Source organism: Pseudorasbora parva, chromosome 2 (assembly GCF_024679245.1).
Source record: "Pseudorasbora parva isolate DD20220531a chromosome 2, ASM2467924v1, whole genome shotgun sequence".
In the NCBI taxonomy this organism is placed as follows: domain Eukaryota; kingdom Metazoa; phylum Chordata; class Actinopteri; order Cypriniformes; family Gobionidae; genus Pseudorasbora; species Pseudorasbora parva.
In genome coordinates this window covers 59,764,938-59,785,990 of record NC_090173.1, presented here as the reverse complement: position 1 = coordinate 59,785,990, position 21,053 = coordinate 59,764,938, and the positions used below count along the sequence as shown (strand labels likewise).

Genomic DNA, 21,053 nt, shown 5'->3' with positions numbered 1-21,053 from the left:
TGGTGATTGGTAGTGATGGGACATCTGAAGCGAGGCTCCGGAGCTTGTGTCGGGCAAAAAGGGGTTCCAGATGAAGCCCCGATTTGAGGCTTGTATCGTTTCTCGTTTTCTGTTGAATACGTCATTGCTTCATTCTGAGTATCGCTTTCGGACAAAAGTGGTTCGAAACCTCGTGCCTCTTGTGGGGTTTGCAGTAGGCATTTGCATTGGTGTTGAGGTGTTGGTTGTATGTAGTAGCGATATCATTATATATTAGGGGTGTAACGATTCGGTTTAACAATGATTCGATTCAGTTGAAATAAAACTTTCACACTGATTTAAATTTTTGGCTAAAAAGTTACTGAATTGATTTCAAGTGAATGAATCGTTTCAGATCATATCGTTCTAAATAAACCAATATCGTCCTTAAATCATCTCGACAACCTCAAATCGTGATACGAATCGAATCGTTGTTAAACGAATCGTTACACCCCTACTTACTTGACTGTGTTGAAGAATGGTTACTGTTTTGGCTATGTAAATATCCTGATTCTTTAATAATTATGGGAGGCGATTTTAATACTGTTCTTGACAACATTCTTGATAGATGGCCTCCTCGTCTTTCCACTTCAAGAAATTACTTAAAAGAATTTATGGAACGCTTTGAACTGGTGGATATATGGAGGGAAAAATGTTCTTCTAAAACATCATATACATGGCAAAACAAAACAGGCTCATATCAATCTCGTATTGATTTTTGGTTAGTTTTCAAACAATTTATTGACAATTCATTTGTTAATATCTTAGTGACCTCTCTTACTGATCATAGAGCTATATATATTAATTTGTCTCACTCAGGATTATAATTATAGAGCATCTTTCTTCAAAGTGAACAACTCGCATTTGAAACATGAGTCTGTTAGACTTAATTTAGAAGCTTTAATTGTAGAATATTTAGGTAAAGCTACAAAAGTCTCTATTGGGAACTGTTCAAATTTGAGGTCGGCAAATTTCTAGTGATTTAGCTAAATAGAAGAGGCCTGAGGAAAATGAGAATTTCTAAAATAGCATTTCTTTATCAAAAACCCATAGTAACATTGTCTGACCAAGAAAATGTGTAACTCTCTAATTTGCAGAATAAGCTAGACGTGTTGTATAGAACCAAAGCTGAAGGAGCTTATAATATCAGATCTAGGCAGTGTTGGTTAGAGCATGGTGAACAAAATTCATCATATTTTTTTCGAAACTTGAGAGACATAATTCCAGTCATAACACAATTCATAAATTAAAGACGAATGGACATTTATCTGACAGTCCAAAAGAAATTGCACAAATCTGTGCTGATTTTTATAAAAAATTGTGTAGTTCCTCCTTTGATTATGAAGCAGCTACAGGTTTCTTCAATTCATTACCTAGTTTTTGTCAAATTGATGGGATAGAAAGAAACGTGTGATCTACCGCTTGGTTTGGAGGAAGTCACTGAAGCTATTAAATGTCTTAAACGTAATAAATCTCCAGGAGTGAATGGCTTGTCCTCCGAGTTTTACAAATTATTTGCAAAACAATTAGCACCCTTTCTTTTACAGGTTTTCAGGGAAAGTATTTTAAAAGGCTTTCTCCCCCCTACACTCACACAAGACCTTATTACATTACTCTCTAAACCAAAAAAGGTGTTCTTTGTCTTGATAATTGGCGTCCAATATGTCTTCTCAATAATGACTACAAAATTTCAGCCTTAGTATTTGCTATGTGTCTTAAAAAAGGTAATAGACTCTATTATAGATGAATCTCAATCTGGTTTCTTATCAGGGAGGCATATCTCAAATAATATTAGACTAGTGTTTGACCTTATTGATTACTCTGATTTAATTGAAGATGACAGTTTTATTTTGTTTTTAGACTTTTATAAAGCCTTCGGTTCTGTTGAACATAAGTTTCTTTTTCTTTCTTTAGAAAAGTTTGGTTTTGGTCCTTTCTTTATCAAAGCTATTCAAACACTTTATGCAAATGCAAACTGTTCTTCTATCAAATTGAAGATGGGCTCATCTACCAGATTTAATTTGTTACGTGGAATTAGGCATGGATTCCGATCTCACCATATTTATTTTTATTAGCTGGTCAGCTACTTTCTGTCTATCTTATAGTGTTACGGGTTACAGACACTACGGAGACAAGGGCCCGGTTTCACAAACAGGGCTTGGACTGAGCCAGAATTAAGCCTTAGTTCAATTAGGGCATTTAATAGGGGTGTAACGATTCGTTTAACAACGATTCGATTCGTATCACAATTTGAGGTTGTCGATACGATTTAAGGGCGATATTGGTTCATTTAGAACGATATGATCCGAAACGATTCAGTGAATTGAAATCGATTCAGTAACTTTTTTGCCAAAAATTTAAATGAGTGTGACTGTTTTATTTCAACCGAATCGAATTGTTGTTAAAAATGAATCGTTACACCCCTAGCATTTAAGTAGCTTTTCTAAATGTGCTTTTAAAAAAAAATATTACTGGTGTGCATCTTGAGACAAAACAATGGCACTGCCACTGACTTATTTTAAGATATGTAAGTGAAAGTTAATTTCAGTTGAGACTCAAACATGCATTTTAGCCTGGGACTATCTTAAGCTTTGTCTGTGAAACTGGGGGAAGATGTTAGTGAGTCAGATTTACTGAGCAACCAGTAGTGATAATTTGACGGAATGTTGACAGGATGGTGAATGTCTTTGGTTTGAGTTCTCAGGCTGCACTTCGGAGGTCGTAGGAGAGGCTCAGGAGGGGAACGATGGAGAACACGGAACACACACGCTGGACACAGGAGATCGCTGGAGACTTGGGAGATGACGTTGGAGAAGGGTAAGTATCTTTGAGGGAGTCCTTAAGGTAAGCATAAGAGGTTAGTACCTTATTGCAAACGAGACCGGACAGTGGGTTGCGTGTGTGTGCCTTTTGTGCTGCTGGTGATTGGTAGTGATGGGACATCTGAAGCGAGGCTCCGGAGCTTGTGTCGAGCAAAAAGGGGTTCCAGATGAAGCCCCGATTTGAGGCTTGTATCGTTTCTCGTTTTCTGTTGAATACGTCATTGCTTCATTCTGAGTATCGCTTTCAGACAAAAGTGGTTCGAAACCTCGCGCCTCTTGTGGGGTTTGCAGTAGGCATTTGTATTGGTGTTGAGTAGGGCTGGGACAACGCGTCGACGTCATCGATGACGTCGACGCAAAAAATACGTCGACGCAAAATATGCGCGTCGATTCGTCAGACTCAAAATAAAGATGGCGGCGCCGGAGAGTAGCAGCAACCATAGATGTACATAATAAAGTATATTATGTAATTAAGTATATTATTTATTATGTATATCTATGGTTGCAACACGAGTGGCTCCTCAGACTTTCAGAAGTGCAAGGCTTGCGGGTTGGCCACAGTCTATGTGGTTGGCGCGCGGTGCGCACGGAGCATCACAGGCATGCGCGCACGCGTTTTGTTGTCACGGCTACATAAACAAATTTCTGCACACAGGAAGACAGATGTTTTGGTAATATTTGATGTATTTTAATCACAAAAACAAACGTTTGCATCAAGTGAAAGCATCGGACACGGAGGGTATCCATCCTCTAAGTGAGCAGTTTCATCCCAGGACTATTCCGGTTTTAAACGGAATATTGGCGCCCGTAATGCACTCTACATGTTACTTTTTTTCACTGTCATGCCGCGGATGCGCGTGGCGTTTCTGTTGCGGGTCAGCCACGGGGCTGCGTGGCGTTTTCTCTGCCTTTGCACACTAGAAGCGTGTCTGACGCGGCGCTGCTGCTGCTATTGATGCGGAGGGAAGCCCTATTCCTAATGTTAAACATAAATAGCCTACTGATACAGCAAAGAAAACGTCGGCAGTAGCCACATATCTATGGTATTGACGGCAAAATAGGCTACAGAATATTTCGTTCTGTATTGACAGTTGCAATATTTCAAAATCGATAATTGTCGTTTTTTATTATTACAATTAGGCCTATATCTGCATTTATGTAAACCTACAGACTTTCAGACATGAAAATGTAATTTAATAATATGTATTCGTGTCAAAATGATATATAAACATCTTTTCCTATTCTATTTTGCCTGGAGACGCTCCCAACACGCGTGAAAAATAGGCGCTCTTCTATTTCTAGCATGCACGCGTTTTCCGCGCGTCACAGTCAGTGTGCAGAACCTGTTAACATGGGAGCCGAAACAAAAACAGACACGCCACGCAGCCGAGACGCTCACGCTTGCAGTGTGTCCCCGGATTTGATTAACCAACTTGTTGATATTTAATCGATGGGCATAGCCTGTAGGCTGAGTTGCATACATAGAAAAATCGTATATGTTTCTTTGTTGTAGGTTAATACTTATTTATTTGTGTGTGTGTGTGTGTGTGTGTGTGTGTGTGTAGCCTACTTTATGTTTTCAAGGTTTTATTGAATGCATTGCTCTTGTATAGTCTTACTTTGGAATTTTAAGAGCAATAAACATATATTGCAATGTTAAGGAATTCGTTTTTTCATTCAGATAATTAAATCAACATGTATAAATTGCTATTAGGCAATTAATGGGGAGATAATCGGTAATCGAATCGTAACCGAATCGGACAGGAAAAATTAATCGTTAGATTAGTCGATGCATCGAAAAAATAATCGCTAGATTAATCGTTTAAAAAATAATCGTTTATCCCAGCCCTAGTGTTGAGGTGTTGGTTGTATGTAGTAGCGATATCATTATATATTAGGGGTGTAACGATTCGGTTTAACAATGATTCGATTCGGTTGAAATAACTTTCACACTGATTTAAATTTTTGGCTAAAAGGTTACTGAATTGATTTCAAGTGAATGAATCGTTTCAGATCATATCGTTCTAAATGAACCAATATCGTCCTTAAATCATATTGACAACCTCAAATCGTGATACAAATCGAATCGTTGTTAAACGAATCGTTACACCCCTACTAAATATCCACAAATGTGAACTATTTTCAATTAAAAGTTGTTGTTTGACAAATATAGATGGCATCCCAGTGAAAGATAAAGTCAGTTACTTGGGTATAGTCGTTTCTAAGGATATGAAGAATAGATGTGTTGATAACTTTTCTCAGATTATTGATTAAGATAAATCTGTCGCTACACAGAGAGTTCTACATCTCTCAAGGGTAGAACTTTACTTTCTAAAGCAGAGGGTCTTTCACGTCTAGCTTATTCTGCTACATCTTTTTATGTTAGATGCTCAGACTTCTAAGGCAGTTGATCAATGTTTATTTAATTTCTTATGGAAAAATAAGAAACACCTATATAAAAAAATCTGTAGCTATGAATTCTTATGAAAAAGGTGGTCTTGATTTCATTAGCTTCTCCACCCTCAATTACACATTTAAAATAAATTGTAAACACTGTTTTTTCTAAATTAGGTAGTCTAAATTTTTTGTTTTATGTAATTATAATCCTGACAAAATTCCTTCCAAATTATCTCACTTTAACAAACAATGTCTTCTATCATGGTCTTTAATTTACAAACATAATTTTCCCCCACACAGTTATATAATTTGGCACAACAGGGATTTGCATTACAAGAATAAATCAATTTATTTTGATAATTGGGCTAAATATAATATTATTTTGGTGAGTCAATTATTTAATGACCAAGGAATTCCTTTTAAATATGAGGATTTTTTTTGTCACATTATAAAGTTCCAGTTACAGCAAGAGAATATGCTATTGTTTGTGGAGCAATCCCTTCTGGGGTTGTTATGTTTATGAAAGGCTTTAATAACAAACTCTCTCAGATTGTGCCAAATCGTAAGGTAATGGAAACATATGTGACAAGTCACGGAAAGTAGGGACACAAGTCGGTTCTGGGGCATTTTGAGTTATTCACAGATTCTGAAAGTGTGGTCTCCAAGCTTTCCAACGATGTGTAACACATGGAAATCTGATAATATTTGGAGAAGTTGTGGCCGTCTGAATGTAGGCCTTTAGAAAAGTGTAAACGAGAGAAAACAGCCTCTAAAGTTTTGCAGTTCTCACCTGTTCTCACCTGCTGGGAGTGACAATAGGGCTCATTTACATCTCATTTAGATAAGCCACACCCCCTGTAAAGCTGCATGGTTGCATAGTAACGACAGACGCAACGGGAAAAATCGGACCGCATGCTAACGATTACAATTAAAACGACAGTTAAAAACAATAGGTAGGTATGGGAAGGTCTAAACATGAGATAACGTGTGTGTTCTTAGAATGAACACAAAACGACAAACTTTGGTGTTTATGGAAACACACTCCATAAAAAACAGAAAAGTATTCTTGCAAATCTCGTTGCCTCCAATGAAATAAGTCGTTCGGGTACACTTTCTGTTTGCCGGGGTCTTCTCAGTGGATGTACTGTGTGTCTGTTCGAAGGGGATAAAGACAGAGAAATGGGTAAAGTCCGTCACCGTGGCTGTAGTGTAGGGGTAAGGTGCATGTCATTAAGTTTTGACGCAAAACGATCAGAGGTTCGAATCCGCCTTTTGCCACACTCTCTAACCGAGAAACACTTATTAATAAACATGTTAGATGCTTTATTTCCACTTGTGTAATATTTTCTCAATTCTTTTTGAAAATGAATGCCTTTCCGATCTGATATGTGATGGGAAAAGGGAGTAGAGAGAGTGTGGCAAAAGGCAGATTCGATCCTCCGATCGAGTTGCGTCAAAACTTAATGCCATGCGCCGTACCCCTAACCCTATAGTCTCAGTTCAAATCTCAGGTTCGAATCTGCCTCCTCCGATTGAGTTGCGTCAACTTGATGACCTGCGTCTTACCCCTACACTATAGCCACGGTTACAGATTTGAGCCATTTCTCTGTCTTTATCCTCGTCAAATGTTACTATCGATATAGCCTCTGATTTCTTATGGTCCAACTCGTCTGACGCCAGTCTGATACATTCTTCATCTTCGCTCAGTTGTAGTTTAGGGTATTATTCAGTCTTATTTTGCCGCTTTCATCGTCGCTCAGATTATCTCTACAGCCGGCCAGAGCGCTGCATAAATAATTAGCCACGCGTCCCTTGGAGGGCGGGGCAATAACAAAAGCCAGTATGGAAATACACACAGACAAAACAAGGCAATTTCAACCTCAGAATATACGCTTTTAAATATACCATTAATGCCATCTCAAACACGGAGAGGCTTCTTCGTGATTTCAACTAACAGATTCTGCAAAAAAGCGAAAATCACATAATTTGAAAAAAAACCCTGCTTCTTTCTCACTTTGCTCGAAAGTAGAGCTGCCGATTGTGTCCCTGGTTTCTGTGACGGGTCACATATGCTGGTAAATTATCCCTTACCACCATGTCAAAAAATAGTATTCATGCTTTGTTCCAGAATGAGGTTGTCTCTTGTCCGAATGCCATCTTTTATTGGAACAGACATGTAGGTGAAATTAACTGGGATAGAGTGTGGGTTCTGCCTCAAAAATAATTTTTGTACAATAAGATAAAAGAAGTCTCTTATAAAATGATACATCGGTGCTATCCCACAAAATGTTTTCTCTTCAAAGATTTATTTCTGATGACTTTGATATAAATTTCTCCTTGTGTGGTCTCCAAACTGAAAATTTGTCTCATTTGTTTTGGTACTGTGAACATACTAAGAATCTGTGGAAAAACATTTTGAGTATTTTTTGCAATATAATTCCTGAAATTTCATTGAAATAGGAAAATATTATTCTAGGTTATATACATTTTGAAAGAGAACAATCAGTGTTTTTTTATTAATTCAATCTTATTTTATTTCTCGCCATATATTTTATACATAAATGTAAATCTTGTAAGTGTAAGCCTTTCTTTAACCTTTTTCTGGAAGAGTTACAACTGTATGCATGTTTGATTTCTGACTCTTCCAATAAGAAAGCTGTAAAACTATGAACCTTTTAAAAAGGTATATTACTTTCCTTGTCCTGTACAGCGTGACCAAGTGATGATTTATATTATAATTAATAAACTTAATGAACTCCGATTGTGTTTGTGGCTCACACCCTGACGAAGGCTCATTAGCCACAACACGTATAGGTGTCCAGTACTTGTCAACTGTTTCTAAAATATTACAGCCATGATGAAATAAAGGCTTTTTACATTTCTTCAATAATATTTGAGTGCTTTGGATTAATGATTTTTATCAACTTCTAACATGTCCAGACGAGCATAGCCATCATTTCAGAAGTGAGGGGACAGAATGTCAAGTTTTATACCAGTTTTGGACCTGTATCTAACTGATGGTTTAATCTTTAATTGTATTTATATTTTGCTTAATTGGCTTAAAATGTATGTAAGCTATCTGGGTCTTTTTGACCCCAAATGAAGTTTGCTGGAAAAATAAAAAGTGTAGCTATTATTACTCCTTAAAATCATGTTTTACTAAAATGTTTTACATGTGTGCAATGTTGGCTGGATTTCAGCATTTTTATTTATATAATTTCAGTCAATGGGAGAGTATAAAAATTACTTTGTTACATATTTGTCCAAAAATCAGATCACACTCAATGCAAAACACAGAAATGGTGGAGTGACTTTAAAGGAATTGTATGTAAGAAATGAATTTCAATGAATCATAAAATGTCCCTGATATCAGTAGGCATTAAGAAATCATGTTCATTTCAAATACTTATATCACTGACAACAGTCGTCCGGCCAGGATATTGTCATTTAAAAGTTGTTGTTGCAGCCCTCAACTGATGTTGTGTTTTGGCCTAAAGCTCCGCCCTCCACCTATCTACCAATCACGAAGTCAGTAGTGTCTCGGCATCTGGGTTGCCATATGGCAACTGGGGGGGAATGGAGATTGCAGTACCACTTTTGGCCACAATCTTACATACATTTCCTTTAACTCAGCCGTCTAATCAGAAACACAACACTGACCAACTGTCACATTTTGCTTGTACAATGTCAACATTTTACAACAAGAAGCATAAAAACTGAGCAAAAGTATTGAAAATAAGAGCCAGAGCAAATAATTTACATTGTGTCGACATTTTTATATAGAAACAATATAGAAACAAACAATCTGTGAACGAGATACTAAAACTTCCACGGATATTCCTTTATCACACACAGGCACACACACACACACACACACAATACGACACTGTCGAAACTTAAAAACGCTCACAGGCATTTTCAGCAAACCTGGTTAATTATTCAACGAGAGGAATATACAGTTATCCATCATTGAGCAACACAAGTCGGATACCACATTTCAAATTACAGTGCTTGATGGTTTCATAGTGAAGAGTTTTTTTTTTTTTTTTGCAATTTTGAACTCAGTGGTGAAAATGATGGATACAGTGCGACCAGAACCTGCCCAATCTAGCAACACCTAGCGCGAGTACAAGGCTAACACAGGCGTGCGGTGTGATCCGTTAGTAACTGATTACCATGGAAACTTTGCTTAGGCAGCACCCTCCATGTTCATTCACGACTCTCCGTTAGCGCTCTCTGCTTGCCTGCTGCATCATAATGTTAGCTCGCGGTGCGTTCAAAAACCAATGTTTAATTACAAAAACAAGTTATCAGAGTTAAGTCTCAAGTCATGAATATAAAGCCAAAGTCGAGTCTTTTATTGGATAGTTGGTTTTGCGGGGTAAGATCCTCGTAGGTTACTACGAGATGGGAGTTTCTCTGCGTCTCGGTGAACGGTTCGATGCGTGAACTCCAGGAAGTCTTCTTCAGCGAGGTTCAAACTGAATTTCAGAGATTCGTGAGGAGCTCTTGGTAGCTCGAAGGGCCAGTGAAACGTGCAGGAAGTGAGATGTAAAGGTCAACACGAACTAAAGCAGAAGTCACCACAAAACAATGGCAATCAGCAAAGCATGAAGCAAAAGCAAAGGCAAGTATATTCATTCATTAATCGAACTGAATCGAACTTTAGTTCCGGGTTGATGATGCAAGATGCAAATGCCAAAGTGGCACATCAGACTAAAAAAGAAATGAAAGAGCCAGTTCAAACATCTGTAGACGTTTGCCAAGGATTACAGAGGACTCAAAAGGAACTGAACGAGCTGGTTCAACCAGCTTTCGAAGCTGGCCGAGGATTTGTCAAATCGGAGGCATGTAGGCTATGGAAATATACTTTTATGACTACTGTTATTAAATAACATTTTATTAAAACCTGCAAAAACCTTGCTGTTAAGAGATTTAAATACATTTTACTGTAGATTGTTGTTCATGTATTTTATATTTTAAGTTATATTTAAAGAATTTATACGATTATGAAACTGGTTTATTCTTTAGGCTATAGAATTTTCTAACATAGCCGGGTTTATGCATGTCTGTGATGTGTGCTGTATGTGAAAAACGTATAGCAATCTTATCCAAGATGTGGTCTACTCAAATATTGGTCAGTCGTACTGTATTTAACGTAAATGATCCGGGAATGTAACTAACCACAAACATTAACTTGAGTGAACTGGTTTTACTAAATAGGCCTTTATTTTATTAAAACATGAAAAAAAACAAAAAACAAACTTCAATGAATGAAAAGGCCATAATCAGAAACATGAACTCACGCAAATAACTTTATTTATATTGTTTCAATATGCATTGACACAAATTAATTCATTTGAATTTTTCCTTGCTATAACATGACACTGAGAAATGCAACAAAAGCATAAAATAAATGCATAGTGGCATCATTGCATGTTGACATCAGGAACCTTTAAATCGGCTTTTTGAACTGGTTCATTGAGCCGAACTGTCCAAAAATTTAATTTATGATGATAATGAAAAGTGAACAGGACACATAACATGCGCTATATGTCAGAAGACATGGGAGTCAGAAAATATTTTGTCCACTTGAACTTCATCAAGTTTTATGTTGAATTAAGTGAATTTGGTTTTGTATGAATTGACGCTATCACGCATGCTTCTCCGCTCACCGGTTCTCAGAATCAATCATGTCCGAAAGATCGAACATGTCCGATAGAAACGGTTCTCGATTCTGTACTGGTGATCCGAGAACCGTTGCAACCCGGTCCTGACTCGAGAACTGCTGTATCTGTGTGTGAGCTGCACACTGCTACAAGCTGAATGTGTAGTCTGATATCAAACCTACTGTTTTGATTACATTTTAAAATGTGTATCGACTTAAAAAATTAAATAAGAAAAAAGCTGTTCCTGAAAATATCATGCATTATTGATAAAACAAATAAATGTTTAATTTGACCGTTTTACAATCCATTGTTTCCAAACTTTAAAATAATACAGTGATGAGACAGCTTTGTTATGATGTTTCCAAACGTGATTAGTTTTATACACTTAACCTGTATTTCGTTCCTCTGAACAAATAACGTTCGGTTACACGCGCATGCTCAGTATCAGCTACTCATCAGTTCTCTCAGCAAAACATGTCTCACTTCAGCTAACGATTGGAGTTACAACATCTACTTCAAGATATTAGTTTATTTCTAGTCAGAGAGACTGTCACTCATATCAGAAAGTTAATAACTATAGTAACTTGTGGGATCAGCCCTGATTTGAGACGTGAACCGATTTGAACGATTTCAGTTCGATTTGGTGAACTGGTTCGACCGGTTCACTATAAACATCCGGTTAGAAAGAACGATTAGTTTGCGAACCGGACATCACTACAGAGCGGGACCGAGTGTTGTGGAGCTGAGCAAAATTATGTTATGACATTACTCTGTGCGTTCACTTGTTCACACTGCTAAGAGTAAAGTGCTTGTGCCAAATAAAACCGAAACCGAGGGTAGCGCAGATATGACGCAATTGACAGGCGACTTCCTCAGATGCTATGCTGAAACGTCCCGGGTCCTTAGTTAAAATAGCAATTTTCTCACAATTAACAAATAGTCGGAAACATTTGGGATATTATATGCACTCAACCGAACAAAATAAATAACACTGGTCTTATGTTTTTTTGGATATTTTACTGCAAAAATACTACATATTGCACCTTTAACTTTCATAGGAATTTAATAGTTCCTATTCAAAACAATTGTTCCTTTTCAAAAAGTTGAAACACTCACTTTGCTCCGCCTCTCCGTTTACATGAATGCCTGCCGCTGCTCGAGCCAAGCACTGTGAGTGCGATCCCACCCCTCATAGACAGGTTGAAAACATGCGGAAATGGCTCCCTCTGCTGGCTGTAGTCTTTAGCCTCTGGCCATAAATTCCTCCGATGACGCAAATTGACAATATTTTCGTCATCAGAGGACTTTTTCCATAAATAAAATGTATAAATCTCTTGTCTCAGGGGGATATGAGGGGGGAAAGCACAATTATTTGAATATACTCCAGGGTTTCTACTGATACAATGCCATATGCTAATCGCTGAAGTAACCCTTTAAGTTGGGGCAGCCCTACTTATTTCAGATAGGCCTGTATTCGAACCAGCATGTCACAAAGGGCGTTCTGGGTTAAGCGCACGGCTCTCATGAACGGAAAGATGATTCTGAAATCATCTTCAGAAAGGCGCTCTTGGAGGAGTGCCTACCGCTTTACGCATTCTTTCTACGCACACCGCAACGGTCACAATATGATATCATATGTTTTGACAACATAATTCCAACATATACTTTAAAAAAAAAAACTTAAAGGAAGTGTATGTAACATTGTGGCCAAAACTGGTACTGCAATCACTTTCAGATCCCCCCCTCCCCCTGACTCGAGGTTGCCAGATAGACTGCAGGATCCACCAGGAACGTTTGTAGCTGCAGCTGTGGTAACTAAAGCAGATCTGGCAACCCAGATGCCGAAACACTACTGACTTTGTGATTGGTAGATAGATGGAGGGCGGAGCTTCAGGCCAAAACACAACATGTCAACATCAGTTGAGGGCTGCAACAACAACTTTTAAATGACAATATCCTGGTTGGACTACTGTTGTCAGTGATTGAAGTATTTGAACTTCTCGCGCCCCTGCTGCACTACTGACATTTTTTGCACATACAGCAAAAAAAACAACAACAACTAGATACCGAATAGAACTAGTAGATATGTACCTCCACAATCCACAACCATATACTGGGTTCCAGGATTTTGTTCCAGTGTGTCTTCACAGACCTCCTCTGCTATGAAGCCATCACTGGGTAGTTGCTTACAGTAAACAGATGCAGCCTCAGGCTCCAAAGCAAAGACAAGCTTCTCTGGATCAGACTCTGTCACAAGTCCAGCCTGGAAAAAAAGTTCAGGGTTTTAAAACATTAGTTCTTGATAAAACTTAATTAGTTTTACATACAAAATCTTTTTAGCTTGCCCGGTCAAATCTAGCATGTTTTTTGTTGTTGTTTTTTTAAATTATGCAACACAAAAAGAAATGTGCAGTAGAATGACCAGGCTGCTTTTTACCCTATATCTCACATATAAATGTATTTATTATTAAGTTATTATGAAATATCTATTAAGTTGGTTTTGCCATTTAAACTTAAAGGGATACTTCACCGCTTTTTCATATTAAACTGTTATTCCCTTAACTAAGACGAGTTGATACCTACCTCTCTCGTCTCAGTGTGTGCACTTAATCGTTCTGTCGCGCGGTGACGATCTGATAGCATTTAGCTTAGCCCACTAAGCCCAGTTCATTCACTATGGTACCAAACAGAGATCAAGTTAGAAGTACCAAACACCTCCACGTTTTCCCTATTTAAATACAGTTACACAAATAGTTGAAAAGTCCCTGCTGAAAAATCCCCCCCCCCACTCTCAGAAGTGCTATTCCGCCACACATTATACTTCTCCTTTTTAATCCACTTAGAAAAGCGCCACGTTTTATTTTGTGTCACCATACTTGATCGTTCAACTATTCGTGTAACTGTATTTAAATAGGGAATTTTTTTGTCCTTGTTATATTTTTCACCCCAAATTTTTTTAATTAATTATTGATTCTCAATTGGCCCTGGTTTGCTTTCTCTTGTTAATAAGTGTCTCCTATAGCCTGGATGCCAGCCGAACTTAGCCCCACCCACACATTTTTTAGGTCGGGCAGTTAGGTCTGGCCTCGCTCCATAGAGGAGTAATAATCCCCGAATAGAAACTGGTCAGACCAATGAGATCATCAGGGCGGGCTTTAGACGATGACGGACAGATGATCAACAGTAACGTAATCATGCACGTCATCAAAGGGGCTTGGATTATATTTTTTCGAATCCTAAACGGAGTGCTTGTTTGTATATGCATTCACCTTCACAATTTCTCTCAGAAATGATGATCATGTTGGGCAAGTACTCTGTGTATCATTAAATTCTTTTATTTTTTTACAACACCGACAAAGATCGTGTATTCCAGCCTGAATTCAGCTCGCGTGCAGACAGGGTTGCCAAGTTTTTACAACAAACCCGCCAACTACTAGCCCTAAACAATAGCTTCTCCGGGGGAAAAATTGCACTTGGGGGGTAAAATGTGTGTTATTTTGGCAAGGTGTCTGCTAAAATTCGCACTCATGGGTCTATAGAACACATAATAGTCGCTTCAACCCGCGAACATAGAAAACAACCGGGGGGGGGGGGGGGACACAGACTTGGCAACACAGTGCAGTTGAGCTCTGTTGACATTTGACAATGCGTCGCTTCTTTGCTCTGATTGGTTCTAGGTCTATCCAATTGATGTCTTTCCTGGTTCGGTTGAAACACGCCCCATAATCACAGCCCAATGGAGCAGTTTCAGACTCATATTCTGACTAGAATTGAGTATGACCCCGTCAGGTTATGTCTCCTAATAAGTGTCTCTACAATCATTTTATGAAGCCACGAGAATAGTTTTTGTGCGCAAAAAACTAAATAACGACTTATATAGTTATAGGCTGATTTCACACTACCAAACACTACCTCGAACTGTTATGAATCAGCGTATCGATTCATGATTGGAAAAAACTAGTGCCTCTTTAGTGCCTTTATGGGTCTTGAGAGAAAAAATGACATTGGTGTCAATAAAGGCCTTTCTGAGCCATCGGATTTCAACACAAATATCGTCACGGTTACGTATGTCACCCTCGTTCCCTGAAGGAGGGAACGGAGACGTACGTCAGAACTGAACCGACGAATTGGGATCTGACTTAAGAGACCAATCCTACTTCGAGTGTATAAAAACGAGCCAATGAAATTTGGCATGCGATCCACGCATTCCACGCTCCGCCCCACAGCGCAGGTATACATAGGAAGTGGAATGTTAGATCAGCGCTTTTTCTGCTGAGGAGCCGACTAGTGACTCGGACTCCCAGCAGAAGCACAGCACCTGGCGACGGGACGTTACATCGAAACCGTGACGTTCCCTTTCATTCGGTCACGTTCGACATACGTCAGAACTGAACCGACGAATTGGGATCCCTATTTAAAACGCCAGGATGCTGGCCCTTCCAGCGTCCTGCTTGAGCACACTGTACCGTCTAGTATGGTACGAAAGCCAGGGCTCCAAGCAGGGAGGACAGTCACTGCTGTTTCTGCAAGACCCACTCAGAATGACTATTGGATAACGCTGGGAAAGCGTGCCTGTCTCGGGAGTTGGAACGCTGTGGACCATGGCCCCTTGAGGGCATGGTGGTAGAGTACACATAAGAACTAGCCTGGCAGGGTAGTGCAACATATGGCAGTCTCTGGGGTGGTTCCAACCTAATTGTAGGGGGGAAAGAACACGCCCAGAGACGTGATGGCCATTGAGCCAGCGTTGAAGCGGTCTCATATGAAGCAATCCAAGCAGCGTTACCGCGGCTGCAGATGCCATATGCCCCAGGAGCCTCTAAAAGAATTTCAGTGGGACCGCTGTCCTGCCCTTGAACATATTCAAGCAGTTCAACACCGACTGGACTCACTCCTCTGTGAGGCGCGCAGTCCGGTTGACCGAGTCCAACTCCATACCGAGGTAAAAGATCCTCTGTGTGGGACAGAGTTTGCTCTTCTCTTGGTTGACCCGAAGGCCCAACAGGCTGAGGTGACTGAGCACCAGGTCCCTGTGTTCGCACAACTGGTCCTTCGACTGGGCAAGTATCAGCCAATGGTCGAGGTAGTTGAGGATGCGAATGCCGCGTTCTCTGAGGGGAACAATGGCTGCCTCTGCTACCTTCGTAAAGACGCGAGGCGACAGGGACAGCCCAAAGGGCAGGACCTTGTACTGATATGCTTTCCCCTCGAACACAAAGCGTAGGAACGGTCTGTGTCGAGGGAGAATAGACACATGGAAGTACGCGTCCTTCAGGTCGATCGCCGCAAACCAATCCCAGGGACGGATGCATTCCGGGGAAAATGCGTTTCTGCGTTAGCATCCTGAACGGGAGCTTGTGCAGGGCCCGGTTCAGGACACGCAGGTCCAGGATTGGTCGTAACCCACCCCCTTTCTTGGGCACAATGAAGTAGGGGCTATAGAACAGGCTCTATCGCGTCCTTCGCCAGTAGGACCTCGATCTCTGACCTCAAGACATGAGCATTGCTGCTTCGCATGGAGGTGAAGAGGATGCCCTTGTACTTGGGCGGCCGGCGAGCGAACTGAATCGCGTAGCCGAGTCTGATGGTACGGATGAGCCAGCAAGACGGCCTGGGAAGACCTAGCCAGGCCCCCAGTGACCGTGCAAGCGGGACCAACAGCACCACAGACGTGCCCGGGGTGGGGCAGCGAAGTGGAGTGCTCTGGCCCGACTCGGGAGGCCCGGAGGCGGCCCGAAGTGTTGCCCGAACACTCCTGGTTTGGTCAGAGGGTGGGTGAGAAGGCCCGGAGGCGTCCTCGAAGCCCACTCTGCTGTCCACTGCCCGAAGGCAGGGAGGTGGAGTACTCAGCCCCGACTCGGGAGGCCCGGGGGCGGCCCGGAGTGTTGACTAAGTACTCCAAGGAGAGGCAGTGTATGGGAGAGAAGGCCCGGGGGCATCCTCGAGACCAACACTGCTGGAGGGGAGGAAAGGAGTGACAAGGCCCGTGGGCGTCGCACACTGCCAACCTGACCTTCCTGGGGCCCAGAGAGAGAGGAAACTGCTCTTTTTTTGATAATGTGGGCAGAGATGTTGTGTGACCAGTGCAGACCCCCGGTCCTCCTCCGGGGAGTGGGGGAGGGATGCGGACATCATCTCCCTCAGAGCAGCTCCTGTTCTCCCTGGGCTGCCCGTCTCAGGGCCGCTTCCCCTTGCACTTGCCGGCAGGCTTGGCTGGACCCTGGACGGGTTGGGCGGCCCCCTTGCGTCCGACACCCTGCTTCACGGGTGGAGGCTGCTGCTTGGGCTTGGCAGGGGCGGAGGCGGACGCCGGGGGACGCCCTCGGCGACGAGCAGACTGGGGGGCTGCCCCTGGCGGCTGGGTGGAGGCAGCAGCGGGCCGCCGGGGCAGGATATTCTTTATGGCCTCCGTCTGCTTCTTGGCCCCCGAGAACTGCTGGGCAAAATCCTCGATGGCGTTGCCGAAGAGGCCGGCCTGACAGACATGGCGTTCAAAAAGCGAACCTTGTCCGAGTCACGCATGTCTGTCAGGTTCAGCCACAGGTGGCATTCCTGGACCACAAGAGTGGACATCGCCCGATCCAGGGAGCGTGCAGTGACTTTCGTCGCCCGTAGGGCGAGGTCCGTCGCCGCACACAGTTCCTGAATAACGCCCTGGTCAAAACTACCCTTGTGCAGTTCCATGAGCGCTTTTGCCTGGTGGACCTGCAGGAGTGCCATGGCGTGCAAAGCTGATGCGGCTTCCCCACAGGCTGTGTAAGCCTTGCCCGTCAAGCAGGACGAGAACTTACACCCCCGGGAGGGGAGACGCGGGGCCTGCCTCCAGTCCGCAGCGGTCTTAGGACACAGGTGCATCGCAACCAACCGCTCGACTGGAGGGATCCCCTCGTAACCCTTGGTCGCACCACCATCAAGGGTAGTGAAAACGGAGGAGTCAGTTGATCGCAGGCGAGCGCTGTAGGGCGCCGCCCACGACTTTGTGAGCTCCTGATGCACTTCCGGGAAGAATGGAACCGGGGCGGGGCGCTGAGAACCAGCATGTAAACATAGCCGTAAGCTCCGGGTTGGACTCGGGCAACGCTGTCACACCCGAAGGGGGCAACGCAGCCGAATCTTCATCCTCTGAGCCCATTAGCTCGTCCCCCGATGCAGCGACCAACATCTCATCATCCCCCAGAGCCCCGAAAGTGACGACTGCCGCTCCACGCAGGAGGTCAGCGTGCCCTACCGGAAGCTCCACTGGCGCAGTGGAGGGGGAAGGGGCCCGAGGAGCCGTCTGAGCCGTCGGGTTTGCCCTGACCGTCACCCTCAGGTCCCCACCAAGGTCATCAGCCAAAGTAGCAGCCCTCTGCTTTGCAGCTGGAGGACCGCTCGATCGGGGGATGCGCGATTGTGCTCAACCTCTTCTGAGGTACTGGAGTCTGGACCGTAGCACTGCGATGGTCATATTCCCGCAGTGGGAACATGACTCATCCACGAACGCAGCCTCAGCGTGCTGAACGTGCAAACACGTGAGACAACGAACGTGCCCTTCAAGCAGAGACAGAAATCGACCGCACCCAGAAACACACGGTTTGAATGACATCTTGAAAAAGACGCAGGGTCAAACCGTGTTGCTCTTTTGTGAATGGAAAACTCCTCTTTTAGCGTGCTGAAGCACTCAGGGAGATAACTGCGGCTCCACACAGTACGATTGTGCAAGCCTGTGTGAGCTCTCAGTGTGTATGTGTATTGTACAACGCCCAGTGAACCAACAGCTCTTTGTTTGAATGGGAAACCACCCACCGAACCAACAAGCTCTTTTAGTTTCACTTTGTCAGTCGATCACTCGCTAATGCGCTGTATCACCCGCACTGGCAGTCTGGCTCTCACTAAACTCGTAGTCAAACACTCTTCGTAGGAAACAGCAAACACAACTGTTCGGCTCAGAAGTAGAAAGCGCTGATCTATCATTCCACTTCCTATTTTATACACTCAAAGTTTTTATACACTCGAAGTAGGATTGGTCTCTAAAGTCAGATCCCAATTCGTCGGTTTAGTTCTGACGTACGTCGAACGTGACCGACTGAAAGGGAACTTTTCTAATATCTGTGTCTGAAGTTAAATGGAGGTCTTATGGGTGTCCAACGACATGAGGGTGAGGAATTAATGACAGAATTAACATTTTTGGGTGAACTAACCCTTTAATAACAGTAGTCATAAATAGTAACCATATTTCCAGGATGTGCCTCAGACTTGTGTCGCCAACTCAATCATCAGAATCCTCTGTAATCCTCGGCAAACTTTGACAGCTGGTTGAACCGGCTCGTTCAGAACCCGGAACTAAAGTTTGATTCAGTTTGATTAATGAACCGGCTCAACCGGTTACTTGCTATGAACCGGATCAAAAGAACGAGTTGTTCAAGAACCTAACATCACTACTGCCGATGCACCAAGGGAAACTCCACGCACATAACTTTGCACAATCAGGAGGGGAGACTGCTGAAGTGCACTCTTTAATTACCCAGCGAGGTGAATGGAGTGACAGTAATGCTTCTCATTACTCATTACTCTCATTACTTCTCATTACAGAAACTCATGCTTCAGCTCCGAAGTACAAAGCTGAATATGTAGAGCACACTGGCCTCCTTTTAAAACATGATTGTTTGTTGTTGTTTTTTGTTTTTATTAAAATATTTTGGACAAAGCAATTTGACAAAAAAGTAGTTTACTACATTCAAAAAATATTTTTACATTTTAGATCCCTTTTCTCTTTTTACTTTTTGGAACTTGATAGTTTTTGTTCACTGTACTTGTGCATGGGAAAAACCCATTTGAGTCAACAAAACCTTTTTTTCTTACACAGAAAGAAAAGAAAAACCTAATATGTGTTTGGAAAGAGTTTGGAGTTAATAATTACGTATTTTTTAGGTAATACTTAATTTCAATAGTTAAATTTAGACATTCTACTAACTATACTTTGCAAGTACATATCAAAATATTCTACTAACCCGAACAGTCTATTAACTCAACTAACTCAACTATTAAATTAGACAAATCCAATTATACTCAACTATTACTACCAGATTTTCTAAACCGAATGGTCAAAGTAAAGTGTAACCAAATTTTCATTTTGGGGTGAACTATACTTTAAATTTTTGCTTTAAAACATTATATTTATGTGAACATACTGCCAAAAATGCTGGAATACCTGTTGCAGTTTTTTTTATTTATTTGTATTTGTATATTATCAACTGACCTCAATAGCTGCTTCTCTCATAAACTGTTTGGCTGCTGGATGCCAGATCGCAGGTACAGTTAGCACCCAGGTCACATCAGATGCAATGAATTTCCTTCCAGATGTGTTCTGTTCAATCTTTTTCAGTGCATGATCCTTCAAATATCGCAGACTCTCAGAAAAAACTGTCATTGCTTTCATTTGTGCTCCATTTTTTGCAGTTATCATCATATCCCGGTGGATTTCCTTTGCAGAAATACAATCATAATATCAATTTTAAAAAGGGCTATGGAATCTATATATTTTATGATGCTAATGATAAAAATTTACGTAAACTTACCTTCTCATAGAGCTCCATTTTAAAATGTTCAAACAGATATTGTTTCTTTGCCTGAAGTTTTTTAGTTAAGCGTGTATATATCACCATGGCATCATAACCAAATTCCAGAAACTTTTGGTCTTCGTCAAACAAAATGCATGTGGGGGTTTTAAAGGTTTTCTGCCCATACTTTGCACCCCAGGAAGGAATCCTAACTGGGTCTTGAAGCTGCTTTGTTTGAAAGCTGAAGGCATATCCACTGTAAGATGTGCCAAAATCTATAGCAATGTGAAGCACTGAATCTGTCATTGTTTCAGAACTTGTGAACCAGTATGCTTTAGACTGTGTACACTGGACTCTCTTTCATTTATAATACTTTCAGTTTTGTACACCTGCCCACTTACAAAAAGGGTGTAGTCATTGTGGGAGTATAAAACAGAAAGTCTTAACCAAATGTTCATATTAACTTCCACATAGGAGTGACATAATAGAGCATAAACTTAATTTGCCTAGTTAACAAATTTACCTTGTGAATAAATCAGGATAATACTATTTAATTTAATGATTACAAATCTGTACTAAAAAAACATATGTCTGTGATTTAAAAAAAC

The 21,053-nt window shown here is 41.5% G+C and overlaps 1 protein-coding gene across 1 annotated transcript in view; it reads right to left on the bottom strand.

Moving 5' to 3' along the window:
* The window catches only part of LOC137047485 (heat shock 70 kDa protein 12A-like), a 31,555-nt gene extending 10,792 nt beyond the window's left edge, over positions 1-20,763 (bottom strand). The window contains exons 1-3 of the mRNA XM_067425213.1: positions 20,464-20,763; positions 20,145-20,369; positions 12,998-13,169 (exon numbers count right to left, since the gene is read on the bottom strand). Of these exons, the coding sequence (XP_067281314.1) occupies positions 12,998-13,169; positions 20,145-20,369; positions 20,464-20,751 (685 nt within the window). The 5' untranslated portion in view covers positions 20,752-20,763. The remainder of the gene's footprint in view (positions 1-12,997; positions 13,170-20,144; positions 20,370-20,463) is intronic.
* Between the last annotated feature and the right edge of the window lie 290 nt (positions 20,764-21,053).